The sequence below is a fragment of the Salmo trutta genome, chromosome 15 (genome assembly GCF_901001165.1).
Source record: "Salmo trutta chromosome 15, fSalTru1.1, whole genome shotgun sequence".
Lineage (NCBI taxonomy): Eukaryota > Metazoa > Chordata > Actinopteri > Salmoniformes > Salmonidae > Salmo > Salmo trutta.
In genome coordinates this window covers 10,973,926-10,990,921 of record NC_042971.1, presented here as the reverse complement: position 1 = coordinate 10,990,921, position 16,996 = coordinate 10,973,926, and the positions used below count along the sequence as shown (strand labels likewise).

The following is a 16,996-nucleotide window of genomic DNA, read 5'->3' as shown; positions in this document are numbered from 1 at the left end:
GGCTGCTTCATTACGGGAGTTGCATGTTCTGTTAAGATGAATTACCATGATGTTAATGTGATTTCTGTCATTTTGAGCACTGTGGGTGGATGTCGTAATGGGTTACGCACCCAAATGCACATGGGTCCGGTAAATTTCTCAAATGGCCAGTAAATTTAAAATCCTTCCGGACACATTGTCCGGTGCCACATTTTCCTAACGGAAACCCTGGTACAGTAGCACCATGATCTGACTCCTTCACCTAGTTTTATTAATGCCCCTGTTTTCAGACCTGCCCACATTTCGCCCTCTGCCATGCCCACTATGCATTTGAAACCATGTTAAATTACAACAACGTTACATGGTAAGCCTGCCCAGTCGTATTCTCGTTATTGAATAGGACTGCTGGTCTTTTTTGATTGTTTGAATGCCGAAACCTGCTTGAATTTCCGCCCAATAGAGTATAAATTTAAGCCTACAATTTTGCTGCAATTTAGTTAGCAGGCCTGTGTCTGGTGCTTGTGTTTCTGTTCCTGCCACTGTGTTGGGACATGGCCCTGTAGGTGTGTGGAGTCGGCACGCTGCCAGGGAGAAATACCAACATCACAAACGCTAGTGCTCAACAACAAAAAAGATTCTACACTACACCCCTGCGTTTTATTTTTACTTTGCTTTGCATCCGGTTGTTTTTATGGGTTCTGTAGTTCACCTTGTTGGACTGTCTATGGAGGGGGGGAAAAATTCTAAATGATATGATCAATTACAGTAATCAGTAAAGTTCGGGCGGCAGGTAGCCTAGTGTTTAGAGCGTTGGGCCAGTAACCAAAAGGTTGCTGGATCGAATCCCCGAGCTGACAAGGTAAAAATCTGTCGTTCTGCCCCTGAACAAGACAGTTAACCCACTCTTCCTAGGCCGTCATTGTGAATAAGAATTTGTTCTTAACTGACTTGCCTAGTTAAATAAATAAAAGTTGACTATAGGGTGCTCACAGGCTAAGTGTCACAAGGCAATTATCAGACAGGCCACAACTGTCTCTGTCTGGCCTCAGTTGAGCTAAGCTGAATCAGACCGTCAAAGCACTTAACCTGGGTCTGTCTGTATAGAGCCACAGTCATTGCTGCCTCTTTAGAGAAAGAAAAGCTTTCTGAAACAATTAAAGAAGTTAATTGGTCTGATTTGATATGCATGAAGCTGTGGATGGCATGGTGTGGTGTGCAGACAGGCAGCGCGTTAGCTGGTCCCCAGCAAGCCAGCCAGTCAGTTAGTGCATGGCGAGCTGGTACAGGCTAGCCCAGCCCATGAGATGGGAGGTAGCTATGTTCGCTGGGACACCACGGGGGAGATTAACATGAACAATGGATTTCCATACAGCAGCAACAGCTCCCATCATGACTCAGCACTGGCCTTTAGTAGACTCTGTTGTTTCCGTACGTGTGTCTGCCTCCTGTCTATCTTTGTGTGTCTGTGTGTATGTGTCTTGGTGATTGTTTGTTCCTGTGTTTTTGTCAGTTCCTCTCTGTGTGGTGTGCGTGTCTGAACTGCTGCACATCTGTGTAACCAACCACGTGACACGTGCAGTGGTTTTTGCATACCATAGGCAATATTGGGCTCATTCTTCTGTTGATAAAGCCTCAACGTTGGCTGATCACCAGGCTCTGTTCCATTGATTCAGTGTATATTATGCACACACTTAGTCATGTGTTCAGTTTCCCCAATTGATATTATCAGTCACTATTTCTCCAATAGAAATCCCAGATCACACTTGTAGGCGATGTCATGTCGATGTCATGTCGATGTCGGCTAGCTAAGCTCATCCGCAGAAACGCGTCATTGGGTCTAACGGTCATCTCACTCCGAACTGCAGATATGCAGGCCATCAAATCAAAGGCACAACTTCGATATAAACTGTTTTTGATGAGAATGAAACATAACATGTTCAACTACTTAAGACATTGGCTCGAATCTAGGTTGTGCCTTTTAGATTTTGAGAAAATGAACAACTAAGGAATAATATTTCACTTCTCAAACCCCAAACCCCGGCCTGATCTGCTTTGTTCCGCAAGCGTACCCGGAAGTCTCGCGATGTTGCGCCTCTTGGTTTAAAAACTCTGATGTTATGTTTCCTCAACACTGTTCAGCACTTGATAATACAGACAATGTGTTATTTGCACTGTGTCTTTGAACATGTTGCATGGTTGGAACATGGGCTAACTTATGCCTGTTTTGTGTGTGTTTTTATTTTGCCCGGCACTAACTGTGGATGCGTTTGTGGTCACTGCGGCTGTGCTGTGAATGCTGGTGACCCTCTGCACGGCCCTGTGCCTATGAAGGCATTGGTAAACTGTCCACTGCCGATGGTAAAGCCTTTGCAGATCCAGAGGTGCTACGCCGCTTGACGTCGTCCGTGAGCTGTGCGCTGGATGAGGCTGCGGCTGCTCTCACACGCATGAGGGCTGAAAACACACTCAACACCAGCCAGGCAGACAAGTATGTATCTCTTCTGCTCTAGTAGTCTCATACCACAAAGGTGCAGCACACCAGTAGAAATATGTTCTTGTCTAGGCCATATGTTTCCTTTGTGCTTTCTTCAAGTTAGCGTTTCCCCTCTTCATGAACAGTTGACAATTCCTTAGATGAAAACATAACTGTGCTTGTATTCTGAATAGTTCACATTATTCATAGACGTTACCTTGTTCTCACAAATTCGATCAAACTTCTACTGTTTTACTGAAACGCTTTAAGGCACCATATTGGGCCAAATGCAGTTCACGAAATGCATGTACAGCTCTGCCCCAAGTGAGGCCTTTTTGTTTTCAACACTCTAACCTTGTTTTCTGACCTGCTGTTGATTTGCCCTGTGCAGCCACAGTCCCAGTAATTGTAGCAGTCTGGTTATTTTCAGCCGTAGCTTGGCGGAGGCGTGCTCGGACGGGGATGTCAATGCCGTGAGGAAGCTGCTGGATGAGGGGCGGAGCGTCAACGAACACACGGAGGAGGGAGAGAGTCTGCTCTGCCTCGCCTGCTCCGCCGGATACTATGAACTCGCACAGGTAGAGTACACACACACACACACACTTTAAATACTTTATTGAATCCCCTATTCACATTACATGACAAAGGACTCAACAATTTCAAGGGCCGTTGACCCAAGGAGACTCACAGGAACAAAAAGCACCTTCTCCTCCACACAGCTAGGCTGCCCATAACCGCCAGGACAGAGCAGTACTGAGGCAACTGCCTTGCCCTGGTCTTAGGAAGGCCTGCAGTCTGGAGACCATGTACAGTAAGCCTATGTACGTGGCTGAGACTGCCAAATATCAGTGCCACCAACCTGCGTCTTTATCCCAGGTTGTGTAGGAGTGATATGAGAGGCTGGTATTTTAGGAGCATGTCTGCAAAAGCCTGCTCCTATCTAACAGTCGAATGAGCAGCCCACTTCCAGAATCAGCACCTCCCTCTGGCCTCCCCCACAGCAACAATCTCTGGCTCATTCAGCATACAAGAAAACACATTATCATCAAACCAGGCTCCACTGACACACACACTGTCTCATCTTTGTATTTTGAACTACTCACGTAATACAGCTAGCATTGCCCTGCCTTGCTTTTAATCCGTAGTTCCATCTAGTTCTGTAATCCAATACAGTTGTATTCAAATTAGGGCTAACCCCAATTATTCGACTGTTGGTTGTTAGGCTGTTGTGTGTGTGTGTGTGTGTGTATATACACACACACACATACATTTTTATATATATATATATATATACACATACACATACACGCATATGTATACAGTGAGGGGGAAAAAGTATTTGATCCCCTGCTGATTTTGTACGTTTGCCCACTGACAAAGAAATGATCAGTCTATAATTTTAATGGTAGGTTTATTTGATCAGTGAGAGACAGAATAACAACAAAAATATCCAGAAAAACGCATGTCAAAAATGTTATAAATTGATTTGCATTTTAATGAGGGAAATAAGTATTTGACCCCTCTGCAAAACATGACTTAGTACTTGGTGGCAAAACCCTTGTTGGCAATCACAGAGGTCAGACGTTTCTTGTAGTTAGCCACCAGGTTTGCACACATCTCAGGAGGGATTTTGTCCCACTCCTCTTTGCAGATCTTCTCCAAGTCATTAAGGTTTCGAGGCTGACGTTTGGCAACTCGAACCTTCAGCTCCCTCCACAGATTTTCTATGGGATTAAGGTCTGGAGACTGACTAGGCCACTCCAGGAACTTAATGTGCTTCTTCTTGAGCCACTCCTTTGTTGCCTTGGCCGTGTGTTTTGGGTCATTGTCATGCTGGAATACCCATTCACGACCCATTTTCAATGCCCTGGCTGAGGGAAGGAGGTTCTCACCCAAGATTTGACGGTACATGGGCCCCGTCCATCGTCCCTTTGATGCGGTGAAGTTGTCCTGTCCCCTTAGCAGAAAAACACCCCCAAAGCATAATGTTTCCACCTCCATGTTTGACGGTGGGGATGGTGTTCTTGTGGTTATAGGCAGCATTCCTCCTCCTCCAAACACGGCAAGTTGAGTTGATGCCATAGAGCTCCATTTTGGTCTCATCTGACCACAACACTTTCACCCAGTTGTCCTCTGAATCATTCAGATGTTCATTGGCAAACTTCAGACGGGCATGTATAAGTGCTTTCTTGAGCAGGGGGACCTTGCGGGCGCTGCAGGATTTCAGTCCTTCACGGCGTAGTGTGTTACCAATTGTTTTCTTGGTGACTATGGTCCCAGCTGCCTTGAGATCATTGACAAGATCCTCCCGTGTAGTTCTGGGCTGATTCCGCACCGTTCTCATGATCATTGCAACTCCACAAGGTGAGATCTTGCATGGAGCCCCAGGCCGAGGGATATTGACAGTTATTTTGTGTTTCTTCCATTTGCGAATAATCGTACCAACTGTTGTCACCTTCTCACCAAGCTGCTTGGCGATGGTCTTGTAGCCCATTCCAGCCTTGTGTAGGTCTACAATCTTGTCCTTGACATCCTTGGAGAGCTCTTTGGTCTTGGCCATGGTGGAGAGTTTGGAATCTGATTGCTTCTGTGGACAGTTGTCTTTAATACAGGTAACAAGCTAAGATTAGGAGCACTCCCTTTAAGAGCGTGCTCCTAATCTCAGCTTGTTACCTGTATAAAAGACACCTGGGAGCCAGAAATCTTTCTGATTGAGAGGGGGTCAAATACTTATTTCCCTCATTAAAATGCAAATGAATTTATAACATTTTTAACATGTGTTTTTCTGGATTTTTTTGTTGTTATTCTGTCTCTCACTGTTCAAATTAACCTACCATTAAAATTATAGACTGATAATTTCTTTGTCAGTGGGCAAACGTACAAAATCAGCAGGGGATCAAATGCTTTTTTCCCTCACTGTATGTATGTATATATATATATATATATATATATATATATGACCAAGAAAAGCTCAAGTAAGCTAAGAGAACTATAAAGTACCAGTCACAAGTTTGGACACACCTTCTCATTCAAGGGTTTTTATTTTTACTATTTTCTACATTGTAGAATAATAGTGAAGACATCAAAACTATGAAATAACACATATGGAATCATGTTTGGGTTTGTTCCTTGGTCCTTGTCAATCATTGGCTCATTGCTGAAATTAGCATTATGACTGTCTTTAATTAAATCATTCAAAAACCTGTATTAATGCAATTGCAGACAGAAGTTTACAATCAGGAACATAGCACGCATGTTTCCGAGTAAGTTCTGCATCAAAGAAAAGGTCCCATGTTATTTTATCAAACCCGAAGTCCAGCCCTAGTGATGTCACTGCCTACGTCATTACCTTTTACTCATGAGACCAAAACCATGCCTACACAGCTATATAAACAAGGCTTTTAGTGTGTTATCTAAAAGCTTAGCAGTAAATGTCCAAGTTGATTTATAGTGGAATGTCTAACTTGTCTTGTCTCCTACACTCCCCTGCAGAGTTCTGTCTCAGTCACACATTTCTCAGAGGGGTCTCTTTATAAGAGGCAGAGAGAGAGAGAACTAGAAAACATCTATGGAACAATAATATACTGCTCAAAAAAATAAAGGGAACACTAAAATAACTTAACACATCCTAGATCTGAATGAATGATCTTATTAAATACTTTTTTCTTTACATAGTTGAATGTGCTGACAACAAAATCACACAAAAATAATCAATGGAAATCCAATTTGTCAAATCATGGAGGTCTGGATTTGGAGTCACACTCAAAATGAAAGTGGAAAACCACACTAAAGGCTGATGTAATGTCCTTAAAACAAGTCAAAAGGAGGCTCAGTAGTGTGTGTGTGGCCTCCACGTGCCTGTATGACCTCCCTACAACGCCTGGGCATGCTCCTGATGAGGTGGCGGATGGTCTCCTGAGGGATCTCCTCCCAGACCTGGACTAAAGCATCCGCCAACTCCTGGACAGTCTGTGGTGCAACGTGGCGTTGGTGGATGGAGTGAGACATGATGTCCCAGATGTGCTCAATTGGATTCAGGTCTGGGGAACGGGCGGGCCAGTCCATAGCATCAATGCCTTCGTCTTGCAGGAACTGCTGACACACTCCAGCCACATGAGGTCTAGCATTGTCTTGCATTAGGAGGAACCCAGGGCCAACCGCACCAGCATATGGTCTCACAAGGGGTCTGAGGATCTCATCTCGGTACCTAATGGCAGTCAGGCTACCTCTGGCGAGCACATGGAGGGCTGTGCGGCCCCCCAAAGAAATGCCACCCCACACCATGACTGACCCACCGCCAAACCGGTCATGCTGGAGGATGTTGCAGGCAGCAGAACGTTCTCCACGGCGTCTCCAGACTCTGTAACGTCTGTCACGTGCTCAGTGTGAACCTGCTTTCATCTGTGAAGAGCACAGGGCGCCAGTGGCAAATTTGCCAATCTTGGTGTTCTCTGGCAAATGCCAAACGTCCTGCACGGTGTTGGGCTGTAAGCACAACCCCCACCTGTGGACGTCGGGCCCTCATACCACCCTCATGGAGTCTGTTTCTGATCGTTTGAGCAGACACATGCACATTTGTGGCCTGCTGGAGGTCATTTTGCAGGGCTCTGGCAGTGCACCTCCTGCCACCTCCTTGCACAAAGGCGGAGGTAGCGGTCCTGCTGCTGGGTTGTTGCCCTCCTACGGCGGCCTCCACGTCTCCTGATGTCTCCTGGTAGCACCTCCATGCTCTGGACACTACGCTGACAGACGCAGCAAACCTTCTTGCCACAGCTCGCATTGATGTGCTATCCTGGATGAGCTGCACTACTTGAGCCACTTGTGTGGGTTGTAGACTCCGTCTCATGCTACCACTAGAGTGAAAGCACCGCCAGCATTCAAAAGTGACCAAAACATTAGCCAGGAAGCATAGGAACTGAGAAGTGGTCTGTGGTCACCACCTGCAGAACCACTCCTTTATTGGGGGTGTCTTGCTAATTGCCTATAATTTCCACCTGTTGTCTATTCCATTTGCACAACAGCATGTGAAATTTATTGTCAATCAGTGTTGCTTCCTAAGTGGACAGTTTGGAGTTACATTGTGTTGTTTAAGTGTTCCCTTTATTTTTTTGAGCAGTGTATATAACCTCAGAATGTATATATGTTGTTAATCTGTAGTCTAGGACCTTATAAATGTAAGGAGGGAGTGGTCTTATAACCCTTCCCCTTCTATTAATACAACATAAGCATAATCAATTATTTGGTACAGCCCCAATCATGACCCCTAGGTGAACCTCTAACATTGTAACCAAAAAAGAGACGTGTTCAGCAAATCAAAATGTTATATTTGAGATTCTTCAAAGCAGCCACCCTTTACTGTGATGACAGGAAGTCATCTGGAATGCATTTCAATTAAAGGTGTGCCTTGTTAAAAGTTTATTTGTGGAATTTCTTTCCTTAATGTGTTTAAGCCAATCAGTTGTGTTGTGACAAGGTAGGGGTGGTATACAGACGATAGCCCTATTTGGTAAAATACCAAGTCCATATTATGGCAAGAACAGCACAAATAAGCAGAGAAACGACAGTCCATTATTACTTTAAGGCATTAAGGCCAGTCAATCATTTGATTACTACATGATTCCATATGTGTTCTAGTTTTGATGTCTTACTCTACAATGTAGAAAATAGTAAAAATAAAATCCCTTGAGCAGGTGTCCAAATTTTGATTAACCACATGACAATCATTTTGAGATATGCAGACTTATTATAAATTAAATTTAAACTCTTCCTCAAATGTGCATAGGAAAACTAACTGGCACTCAGATCGGTAGAAATGGTGAGATAAATTGGCATTCCACATGAGAAAGTTTGCTGACTCCTCGTGTAGCCTATTACCGGCCAATTCAGGAGAGTAATAGCAGAATCTCCGAAAGGCAGTAGGAGCCGAGGAGAATGGTCGGGACAGGTTTTGTTTTTTCCGGTTATCTTGATCTCTGGCTCCCTCTTGAGTCATTTGTGTCTTATTTAATAAAACAGTGCGCTTAATGCTTCAGACAAACTCAATGCGTATAGTGGATTTTATTCAAACATATATGGTGTCTGTGTATGAAAAATGACAATCGGTTGGTTGAAAGAACAGAATAGATCATTAAAATGTTCTACTGCTAACCTGGGGCTTTGTGGTTGTGCCTGGGTATCTGTTGCAAGCACTGATGTTGTCTGTTCTCCTGCAGGTCTTGCTGGCCATGCACGCTAACGTTGAAGATCGGGGCATCAAGGGCGACATCACGCCCCTCATGGCAGCAGCCAGCGGCGGCTACGTAGACATTGTCAAACTGCTCCTGGTACATGGGGCTGACGTCAACGCACAATCCTCCACAGGTAAATACAACAAGTCACATTCGCTCAATCCAGACAGTCTCATACCCTGACTACACCGCTCGCGTCGCAAAATAAATGTAGAAATCTATGTTATTCAATTATTGCACCCACACTGCTCTCGCGCGTCAACGAGTGTCTGCGTTGCCAAGGGCTAAAATAGAAGTCCTTTCTATTTCTGACGCAGATCGCGCTGCAAGTCCTGCCTCTCCCATCTCCTCATTGGTTTATAGAAGCAGGTCCCATGTGCCATCTCCTCATTGGTTATACCCATGTGGGTGATTGAAAGACGAACTGTGTTGCCAGTCATCGTGGTAATACTAGGAAAGTTTAGATGCCAATCACCATACAAGTTCAAAGATGAAAAAGCCTGGAAGGAGGAGAGATCACTAGAAACAATTCGGTTGACCGTTTTATGTGTGGATTAATTGTCGGAGTAGAGGACCTTCTGTATTTCAGGTAAAATAACAACTCAATGTTTATATCCCAGGGAAAATTAGCTAGCAACAGCAAGCTAGCTAAATAGGACAAATAACTAGCTAAATTGCCATAAATGTTTAATGCTTTTTGACCTGTCCCCAAATTAATGTAATTGGTTGAGTTTGTTTTGATATTTTAACCTGCGTGTCGTGATCACGTTTGGTGTAGGGGGACAAAATACATATGCACGAAGGCGCTCGCGCGCAGCCGATTTGGGTTCCATGTCATACTTTCCCACCACATGCAGTTATATACATCTGCTATGAATGTCCACACACACTAACACTCTGTCCTTGTTCTTGTCAGGTAACACAGCGCTGACGTATGCGTGTGCGGGCGGCTTCCTGGACGTGGTGAAGGTGCTGCTGAAGGAAGGCGCCAACATTGAGGACCACAATGAAAATGGCCACACCCCCCTGATGGAGGCGGCCAGCGCGGGACACGTGGAGGTCGCCCGTGTGCTCCTGGAGTACGGTGCTGGAATCAACACACACTCCAACGAGTTCAAGGAAAGTGCTCTTACGCTGGCCTGCTATAAAGGTACGTCCTGGACAATGAACCCTTTACCCATGCATCAGAGCGATCGGGAGTCTTTGTCTAGAAATCCGTGACTGAAGTGATCTAATGTTGTCACATATGTTGAAAAAGTATAAATGTTAAACAGGAATTGTAATTGTAGGGAAGAAGCACCCAAAGCATTGTTCCTCTTGATCCCACACACAGGGCACCTGGACATGGTGCGCTTCTTGTTAGAGGCTGGGGCCGACCAAGAGCACAAGACAGACGAGATGCACACAGCACTCATGGAGGCTTGTATGGTGAATTGACACAGACACATGAACACATTTAGGTTGTGCAGCACTATTAAATTGGACAAGGTGCAGTATGGCTGTGCACGTTGGTGAACCCTGTTGTCTCTGCCTCTCTTCAGGACGGGCATGTGGAGGTGGCGCGGCTGCTGTTGGACAGCGGGGCGCAGGTGAATATGCCTGCTGACTCGTTTGAGTCTCCGCTGACGCTGGCGGCCTGTGGGGGGCATGTAGAGCTCGCTGCCCTGCTGATCGAGAGGGGCGCCAACCTGGAAGAGGTTAATGATGAGGGATACACTCCACTCATGGAGGCTGCACGAGAGGGCCACGAGGAGATGGTAGCGCTGCTTTTGGCACAAGGTATGGCCTTCTCTCTCTTTGACATAAACTAGTGCTTCGGTTTAGAGATTTTTCCCTACTACAGATGTAGGATCTTTATTTGATCACCTTTTGTTGCTGAGAATTTTCCGACACTGCAAAAAATGCAGAAGAGCTTTGTGATTGACATAAATCCACTGAAAACCCACACTAGCACAGTTATATTAACACTATTGCACTTTTAGGTATCCTTCTTTTGGCCAGCTAATAGCCTAAACACAGATCAAGCAACATTATGGACTTAAACGTTTAAATCCTGTTGCTGTAACAATATACTGAGTGTACAGAACATTAGGAACTCCTGCTCTTTCCATGAAACTGACCAGGTGAAGCTATGCTCCATTATTGATGTCACTTGTTAAAGCCATTTCCATCACTGTAGATGACAGGTTAAAGAAGGATTTTTAAGCCATGAGACATTTGTAACGTGGATTGTACATGTGTGCCATTGAGGGTGAATGGGCAAGACAAGATTTAAATGCCTTTGAACGGGGTATGGTAGTAGGTGCCAGGCACACTGGTTTGAGTGCTGCGTTTTTCATGCAACGTTGCAGTTTCCCGTGTTTCCCGTGTGTATAAAGAATGGACATCCAGGCAACTTGACAAACTGTGGAAAGCATTGCAGTCAACATGGGCCAGCATCCCTGTGGAATTCTTTCGACACCTTGTAGAGTCCATGCCCCAACGAATTGAGGCTGTTCTGAGGGCAGAAGGGAGTGTGACTCAAGATTGGGAAGGTGTTCCTAATGTTTTGTGGACTCGGTGTAGGTCAAATTAAGATCCTACATCTGTATATTGTCCGTCCAAGCTTAGTGTTGAGGCAAAATGCAGAAGTCCTCTTTTGGAAATAAAATGAAGGAATGTAATCCGAGTGATATGAGTTTTAAGCTAATTTTCTTACGGAGTTGATGCAAAAGGGACAAGCTGGCTTTTCTAAAACAAATCGAGCAAAGAAAATTCTGGGGTCAATATCCAACAGTAGGAATAGATTAGTACTCCTTTAAAATTTGTTCCAGGCCAAATCATCTGATGAATCCTTGTCCCTCTGTCTATGTTGTCTCTGTTGTCTGCAGGTGCCAACATCAACGCTCAGACAGAGGAGACCCAGGAGACGGCCCTGACGCTCGCCTGCTGTGGGGGCTTCCTGGAGGTGGCTGACTTCCTCATCAAGGCCGGTGCCGACATCGAGCTGGGCTGCTCCACGCCTCTCATGGAGGCTGCACAAGAGGGACACCTGGAGCTGGTCAAATACCTGCTGGCTGCAGGTGAGCAGAACCTCTCCTAAGAAGGACAGCCTGTCTCTCTCAAACCAAACTCTACCAACCTCATTATTGAAATTGACTTGGCTATAAAAACAATAATTTTCTCAAGGTTTTCTTTATCCTGATCTCACACACAACCCTCAGTGTGTAATTTGACACTTGTGCTCTTGTCTTCAGGCGCAAATGTCCACGCCACCACGGCGACGGGAGACACGGCACTGACGTACGCCTGTGAGAACGGACACACAGACGTGGCTGACGTGCTGCTGCAGACGGGGGCTGACCTGGTGAGACCTCTCTCCGACCCTCCGTCCTGCCCTCATCTATGGGAAACACAGTTCATGTCAATACATAGCGTTTGCATAAGTGTGGGTGTGCTTCCCGAATGGCATCCTACAATATTCCCTTCATAGGAAATGCATTTGGGATGCAGCCAGGGTGTTTTTTAGATGCTGTATACATTGCTGCTTGAATAGGCTCATGTGTTTCTGTGTGCCCACTTGACTCACTTCTGTCTTTCTGTTTGTCTTGCAGGAACATGAATCAGAGGGGGGCAGGACCCCTCTGATGAAAGCAGCCAGAGCGGGACACCTGTGTACTGTACAGTTCCTAATCAGCAAAGGTGTGCCTCTGCCTCCACCCTGTATAACAACCACACATTTGAACTTGAGCTGCAGACAGACACAACGATACATTCGTCTTAACACGTCGTAGTGTTGCTACTTTTTGCGGGTGTGCTTAGGTTGACCCTGCCCTTTGTCTCCCTCCCTCCACCAGGTGCTAATGTTAACAGGGCGACGGCCAACAATGATCACACTGTGGTGTCTCTGTCCTGCGCTGGGGGTCACCTGGCCGTGGTGGAGCTGCTGCTGGCCCATGGGGCCGACCCCACACACAGACTGAAGGTGAGTTCGCCTGTCCCAAGCTCCTGGGCGGAAAGGTCTCAGGAGAGAAATCTAATGTTAAGAATGCCGCACTGCAAGCATTATAATGGACTCCTGTAAAGACAAACCTTTCTGAAACTCCTATGAACACAATTGTTTCTTTATCTTTTTTAGTTGTCTTGAGATAAATTGTAACTTCACCCAAGAACCTGAGACTAATGGTAACGTGTGTTTTGTACATTTTTCACATAGGATGGCTCCACCATGCTGATTGAAGCTGCTAAGGGTGGACACACCATCGTGGTGTCCTACCTCCTCGACTACCCCAACAACATCCTGTCGGTCCCCACGCCTGACATGTCTCAGCTCACACCCACCTCCCATGACACCTCTCAGGTAGACTGCTGACTTGCCTATAGACAAACATCTACTATTACAAACATGTTATTTGTCTGGATGCTGTGTTGATACCAAATTACACTTTTATGTTATCTTACACTTTACCTTACCCAAACAGGCTCCACGAGTTCCATTCCAAGCCCTGGCCATGGTGGTGCCTCCTCAAGAGCCAGACAGGGTCCCCTCTAACATCACAACGCCTCCACCTGTCATCACAAAAGGTCAGTTCATACAACGTGTGTTAACAACAAATACGTGTCTAACTTTGTTAATTCCCTGGCCAAGAAGCCCACTAGACACCAGTTGACTGCACAGGGCATCAAAATGTTACAGGTAATATTACTGTAATACTGAATGGTACAACCTCGTAGCTAACTGGTTGTGTTCTCCTGTGCGGTTATCTCAGGCAGCTCCAAGCAGAGGCTGAGCCCCCACCTGGGTACCCCCGTCGCTGCAGGCAGTCCAGATGCAGATCTGCTGCCCCCCTTCCACCCATACCAGCCCCTGGAATGCATTGTGGAGGAGACGGAGGGCAAGCTGAACGAGCTGGGCCAGAGGATCTCTGCCATAGAGAAGGCCCAGCTGCAGTCTCTAGAGCTGATCCAGGGAGAGCCGCTCACCAAAGACAAGATCGAGGAGCTGAAGAAGAGCCGCGAGGAGCAGGTGCAGAAGAAGAAGAAGATCCTCAAGGAGCTGCAGAAGGTGGAGCGCCAGCTGCAGCTCAAGACGCAGCAGCAGTTCACCAAAGAGTACCTGGAGGCCAAAGGCCTGAAGGATGACCCGGGGCAGCCGGGTCAGGTGGCAGGGGTGGAGAAGCTCGGCACCCCCCTGCCAATGCAGGCTGCACAGCCGGGCTTCAACACCGAGGGGGACGGGGAGGGTAACCACCACCACGATGGGCAGCTCCACCCCGCCGATGAGGAACAGGAGGATGACGATGATGAGGAAGAGGACGAGGAGGATGAAGAGGTGGACTACGCCAAGCTGCCCCAGGTGGACACCATCCTGTACAGAGAGGCCCAACAGCCCCCGCCAACCTCTCCTCCTCAGACCCAAGGCCTGCAGGCCAGCTTCGTACCCGTCCAGTCCCTGGCCACCCAGCAATCCACAGACTTCAGCACAGCAGACTACCTCGACAGCCCTGACCTGCAGAGGGCGATGGTGAGCCAGCAGCAGATGCTGGGGCAGCATTTGACAGGCCTGGGACCGGGCCTTCTCACCCAGGCCCCTGACGGACTCATGGTAGCCACACCCGCACAGACGCTCACAGACACGTTGGACGATATCATGGCAGGTGTGTGAGCAGTTACTGTAGACTCTGGTTCATCTCTTTCCTTAGTTCTTCTAATAACTATAAATAGTGACGGTGTTCCCTCCCCTATCCATTTCCTTAATACTCAACATAGTTTCAGTACATTTTAAACAGAATTCACAAATGGTCTTGATCCTTAAATTCTGTGATACAATTTGGTTATAATTTGAAAGTTTTGTCTTATTAAAACCTCTTCAGACTACAGTGCCTGAAATCAGGCACTAGAATTACTGATATTATGTTTATATTATGGGGAGTGCTTACGCCTCGATCACACCGATAGCTTTATTGCGTTTTGGTACACCAGAAGTACATCCATTTCCAATGGAAATCTGCGTTTGCTTTGCAGCATTGTGTTGCAGTTGCAGTGCGTTCTGTGTGGTGCGTATGTTGGATTTATTGAACGTATCCGTGAAACTGTACACGTTGACGGCCTGACAGAAATGGTAGCAAAAGGTGAATGTCTAACGTTTGTTGCACACATATCCAGATGATGCTGCATACCATTTTGCGCAATGACACTGTAGATGTGAACAAGGCATCAGAAAATTCTGGTACATCGCAGAGCGATATGAGAGCGCTCGTTGCATTCGTCTCGAGCACACAAATCTGTATATATAACTTGTATAGCTCTACGATAAAGAATGAAACCTACAGACTTCCTTAAACCTAAAATAGGTACAGAAGTCATTTTGTGTGGAAATCAAAAGTTTCGTTTCGTCGGAGGCAAACACAAAACATATTCTCAGAACGAAGAAAAATCCCTTTTCACTGTGCTTTTCCCGTTGTTGATAAGGAAGACGCATGCTGTTTAAATGTCCAAAAATGTTAAGATGTTCACAAATGTAGCACATTTTGAATATCACTAATGTCTTGATATGTTTGGTGAAGTAATAAAGAAGGTGAAATCTTTTGGGTAGGTGTTTCTAAAACTAATTAACCATATATGGACATATAAAGCATAAAAAGGCTTATTCATTCACATGTCATGGAGGGGGGTGGATACTACAACATTTGAAAATATTGCCCTCTTGCTACCATAGCAAAACAGTACAAAAGGGCTGTCAGCTCGAGAGGTTTTAACAACTCTCTCCCTCAGCAGCAGTGAGCAGCAGAGTGCCTATGTTGAACACTACAACCTCGCCCACACCCACAGCACAGACGCCGATCGACGCAGATTCCCCACCCTCCATGCTCCCCCTCTACCCCTCTGTGGACATCGACGCGCACGTACGTCACACCACTTATCTAATAATACACTGTGATAATACACACTGCTTAAGCTAATAGTAGTAATACGTGTTGTTTCTGATCAGGAAAATAACGCTGACTGTATCTCTTCTCAGACGGAGAGCAATCATGACACCGCTCTGACGCTGGCCTGTGCAGGCGGCCATGAGGAGCTGGTGTCGGTGCTCATCGCTCGCGGGGCTAACATCGAGCACCGGGATAAGAAAGGTACACACTCCATACTTTGTCTTTTATATGTTAGTTGTAGCTTTAGTTTTGTAAACGTGTCAATTTTAAGAGAACTTGATCATTTGTCTGTGGGAGTCCATATCTGTGTATGATGTTGGAGAGTAATCGAAGTGTCTGTCCCTCTCTGTCCCCAGGTTTCACCCCTCTGATCCTGTCTGCTACAGCGGGTCATGTTGGCGTGGTGGAGATCCTGCTGGATAAAGGAGGGGACATCGAAGCCCAGTCAGAGAGAACCAAAGACACACCTCTCTCCCTGGCCTGCTCTGGAGGAAGACAAGAGGTGCTGCTCTGCATTCAACACCACATCAGTGACTTGTTATAGGATCAGAGACCAAGTAAAATGGCTGAACTATGGGCTCTTAACTGGCCCAAACTGCTGGTTGCTAAACTAATACAAGGGAGCTGCTGGATGAAATCAAGTTCAGAAGTGTTCAGTAGTGTGATCAGAACTGGCATCTCTCAGACCATAGACAGCCTGATTTGAACCACCCCATAGAGAAACAACAGTCCAGACAACCAGATAGACAACCAGACACCAACTTCCTGTCTGGACCAGTTTAACACGCCATACATTTAGAAAAACAATGTGTTCTGTGGATTGAATAACTTGTGGTCCATTCCTTCCAGGTGGTAGAGCTGTTGCTGCTGCGCGGGGCCAACAAGGAGCACCGTAACGTTTCAGACTACACTCCTCTCAGCCTAGCCGCCTCAGGAGGCTACGTCAACATAATCAAGATCCTCCTCAACGCTGGTGCTGAAATCAACTCCAGGTAACCACAACCAGTCCTCCCTGCCACAGTTTGTTTCCATGTGCAGGCTGCACCTCTGCCTTCATCCCAATCTCAAAGTGGAACGGACAGGATTTTAGCAACATGAAATCTTATTAAATCAGTTGAAATACACCCCCAGGAAGAATATGACACCTTTCCTTTACATTTTATGACAAGCGAGCACTTAAATGGTCATTTTCATGTTTTTATAAATGCATAGAATGTTTGGGAATGACGTATAGTAAGGCATTTGTTAGCCGTCGTGCGTTTGGACAATTAATAGACACTGCAGTAAATAAAACCGAAAAACTGTCCAGGTCCGGATTCTACGCACACTGGTGCGCCATAGCCAATCAGAGCTACAGTAGGCCTATATGCAAATAAGCCATTTGCCACACAGGCCTGCCGTCATTC

At 46.1% G+C, this 16,996-nt stretch overlaps 1 protein-coding gene across 6 annotated transcripts in view; it reads left to right on the top strand.

Annotated features, from left to right (window-relative positions):
* LOC115148458 (ankyrin repeat and KH domain-containing protein 1) overlaps positions 1-16,996 on the top strand; it is a 65,589-nt gene that overhangs the window by 20,356 nt on the left and 28,237 nt on the right. For 2 of the 6 annotated variants that reach the window (XM_029690367.1, XM_029690363.1), the window contains exons 3-19: positions 2,311-2,467; positions 2,883-3,030; positions 8,665-8,812; positions 9,596-9,829; positions 10,013-10,107; positions 10,221-10,458; positions 11,550-11,741; positions 11,916-12,025; positions 12,273-12,360; positions 12,516-12,643; positions 12,875-13,018; positions 13,140-13,242; positions 13,428-14,315; positions 15,436-15,563; positions 15,680-15,791; positions 15,947-16,092; positions 16,440-16,582. In XM_029690367.1, the coding sequence (XP_029546227.1) occupies positions 2,311-2,467; positions 2,883-3,030; positions 8,665-8,812; positions 9,596-9,829; positions 10,013-10,107; positions 10,221-10,458; positions 11,550-11,741; positions 11,916-12,025; positions 12,273-12,360; positions 12,516-12,643; positions 12,875-13,018; positions 13,140-13,242; positions 13,428-14,315; positions 15,436-15,563; positions 15,680-15,791; positions 15,947-16,092; positions 16,440-16,582 (3,202 nt within the window). Of the gene's footprint in view, positions 1-2,310; positions 2,468-2,867; positions 3,031-8,664; positions 8,813-9,595; positions 9,830-10,012; positions 10,108-10,220; positions 10,459-11,549; positions 11,742-11,915; positions 12,026-12,272; positions 12,361-12,515; positions 12,644-12,874; positions 13,019-13,139; positions 13,243-13,427; positions 14,316-15,435; positions 15,564-15,679; positions 15,792-15,946; positions 16,093-16,439; positions 16,583-16,996 lie in introns of all 6 variants that reach the window. The other 4 variants (XM_029690364.1, XM_029690362.1, XM_029690366.1 and 1 more) reach the window with 3 other exon arrangements.